The 1,086-nt window shown below is 65.2% G+C and overlaps 1 protein-coding gene across 1 annotated transcript; it reads right to left on the minus strand.

Moving 5' to 3' along the window:
• Nucleotides 1-5: 5 nt before the first annotated feature.
• On the minus strand, nt 6-1,080 carry SMPD1 (sphingomyelin phosphodiesterase 1; the record flags this gene model as incomplete). The annotated part of the gene is made up of 3 exons (XM_029965751.1): nt 904-1,080; nt 748-824; nt 6-117 (listed from the first exon to the last, which is right to left on the minus strand). Coding segments are annotated over exons 1-3 (303 nt in total), but the record flags the coding sequence as incomplete, so codon positions are not given.
• Between the last annotated feature and the right edge of the window lie 6 nt (nt 1,081-1,086).

The raw sequence follows: 1,086 nt of genomic DNA on the forward strand, positions 1-1,086 counted from the left end.
CTCGGTGCCACGAAGGCGATGGAGACAGGGCGTGACAGCGTCTCCTCATCGTAGAACAGCTCGAACTCATCCAGGTGTGTGTGCCCGAAGAACTGTGCTGCGATGGTGCCCTCGAACCTGCCATTGTGGGGTGAGGGGGGGCAGCATCCAGACCCACAGCCCCTCACCCTGGGCCCCCAACCTGAGCCAGGCCTGGCCACTCACAGACCTCTTGGCATGGCTCTGCCTGGCACAGGCAGCTTCAGGGTCCCAGCCTTGGGTGCTCCAACACCATCCTCTGCCCCCCTCCCATGCTGATGCCACCCCAAGGGGGTCCAGCGTGTGGAGTGGGGGTCCAGGATACATGGGGTGGGGGTCTGGCATGTGGGGAGGGGCTTTTGGTCTTTGGTACACAGGATGGGGGTCTAGGGCGAGTGGGGAGAGGTCTGACTCATGTAGTGGAGGTCCAGGCCGTGGGGTGGAGGTCTGGTGTAGGGGTCCAGCATGCGGGGCATGAGTGTGGCGTGCAGGGCAGCGGTCTCATGTGTGGGGTGGGGGTCCAGGGCCTGTGGACATGAGTCTGGTGTGCAGGTGAGGTGCCCAGCACATGGGGCTGGAGTCCAGGGTGCAGTGTGGGGGTCTGGCATGTGGGGCAGGGCACAAGGACAGGGGTCTGGCACACAGTGTGGGGGTTAGGGCCAGGGGTCCAGGCTGGGGGTGTGTGGCACAGGGTGGGGGTCCGGGCCAGGGGTGTGTGTGGGCACTGACCTGCTGATGATGCGGTAGTAGTTCCAGCTCCAGCTGTGCAGGCAGTGGGCCGGGGGGATGTGCCCAATGATGTGCACCTGGGGGTAGGGACCCAGGGCTTGGGGGTGCCCAGGAACCCCGGGACGCCCCAATCTCCCCCCAGAATTCCCCCCTCACCTTCTCCCCATCACGCTCAGCATCTGCCAGGACCCCCATGAGCCACTGGAGCTGCCCCGCAGGGTCCGTGGCGTTGATGAGGAGCCAGAAGTTGGCCTGGGAGCAGAAGTTCATGTTGAGGGAGACGAGGCGCAGCCCAGGCCAGACCTGCGCTGTGTAGAACCCACCGGCCCTGCAGGGAAA

The sequence above is a fragment of the Manacus vitellinus genome, unplaced genomic scaffold (assembly GCF_001715985.3).
Source record: "Manacus vitellinus isolate BGI_N305 unplaced genomic scaffold, ASM171598v3 scaffold_119_pilon, whole genome shotgun sequence".
Lineage (NCBI taxonomy): Eukaryota > Metazoa > Chordata > Aves > Passeriformes > Pipridae > Manacus > Manacus vitellinus.